General features: G+C 48.4%; 1 protein-coding gene across 1 annotated transcript; it reads left to right on the plus strand.

Moving 5' to 3' along the window:
- Positions 1-95: 95 nt before the first annotated feature.
- LOC123964352 (cystatin-F-like) lies at positions 96-1,009 on the plus strand (the record flags this gene model as incomplete). The annotated part of the gene is made up of 3 exons (XM_046041382.1): positions 96-268; positions 631-741; positions 929-1,009. Coding segments are annotated over 3 exons (365 nt in total), but the record flags the coding sequence as incomplete, so codon positions are not given.
- Between the last annotated feature and the right edge of the window lie 90 nt (positions 1,010-1,099).

Here is a 1,099-nt window from a genome sequence, read left to right on the forward strand (position 1 = left end):
GACTAAAATCTATCAGCACAAACTCTAGTGAAGCGAGTGTTGCAGACAAACGCCACTCTAAGGTCAGAGGTGACGGTCTTCCCCTCCCCCTGCAGCGCTGGAGGTGGCGGGGGCCAGCGCCAGTTGCAGACCTGGAGGTCCGTGCCCCATCAACAACAATGACCCCGACCTCCAGAAGGCCCTCCTCGTCGCCACCAACTACTACAACACCCAATCAAAAGACTCCTTCCTCTACAAAATCTCCTCCATCAAAAAGGCACGGAGTCAGGTACGACACAGGAAACGTTTCATGTGCACTCTGTGGGGTCAAAGGTTTCCTCTAAACGTGTCCCTAATGTTGCAGCAGGTAAAGGTGTGTAGCTGAATCCATGATATCATTTATCAGTTGATTCCGATTTTCTGTTATCGGAAGGAGGCGAACAACGTAATCAACTAAAGTTCTCAATGTAGCGGAGTAAAAGGTTTGCTCCTGATGGTCGAGCCAGCTGAGTGTTAGTGAATGAGAGACAAATTCTAAAGCACTGCGTGACTGCAGCCATCAGCAGTTACCCAGGTGACGTACAAGTACCTCCCACTTCTACTTAAGTACAGTACTTAGTGACTCTGCTGTCTCGTGTGTTTGTGGTTCAGGTTGTTGAAGGGACTTTGTACATCGTGGATTTGGCGATTTCCAGGACCGTCTGCCGTAAACCCCCCAGCGTCCAAAATCTGTCCAAATGCAACTTTCAGGCTCCTCGCAAGGTGAGTCTGAACTGGTTCATATTACTGACCAGTCCAACAGGAGGAAGGCCAGCTCGCTGTCTGTCCAGCAGCCTCTTGTTTGGTCACTCTCTTTTTCTCCGTTCATGTTCTCTTCTGTCTCTTGCGTGCAAGATTTAAAGGTCTTTTATTAATGTGGGAAAAATCCACTTCCTGTTGTGTTTTCCAGACGCTTCAGTGTCACGTTGAGGTTTTGGTGGTTCCCGGGCAGAAAAAGACCAGGACTCTGGAGTTCAGCTGTAAAGCCTGAAACCAGCAGCTGCCTCATCCCTGATGGTGTAGTTACCTCCACCTGTCTGCTCCTCAAATTTATTGTAAAATCTGCAATAATAAAAACACT

The sequence above is a fragment of the Micropterus dolomieu genome, unplaced genomic scaffold, assembly GCF_021292245.1.
Source record: "Micropterus dolomieu isolate WLL.071019.BEF.003 ecotype Adirondacks unplaced genomic scaffold, ASM2129224v1 contig_1942, whole genome shotgun sequence".
Lineage (NCBI taxonomy): Eukaryota > Metazoa > Chordata > Actinopteri > Centrarchiformes > Centrarchidae > Micropterus > Micropterus dolomieu.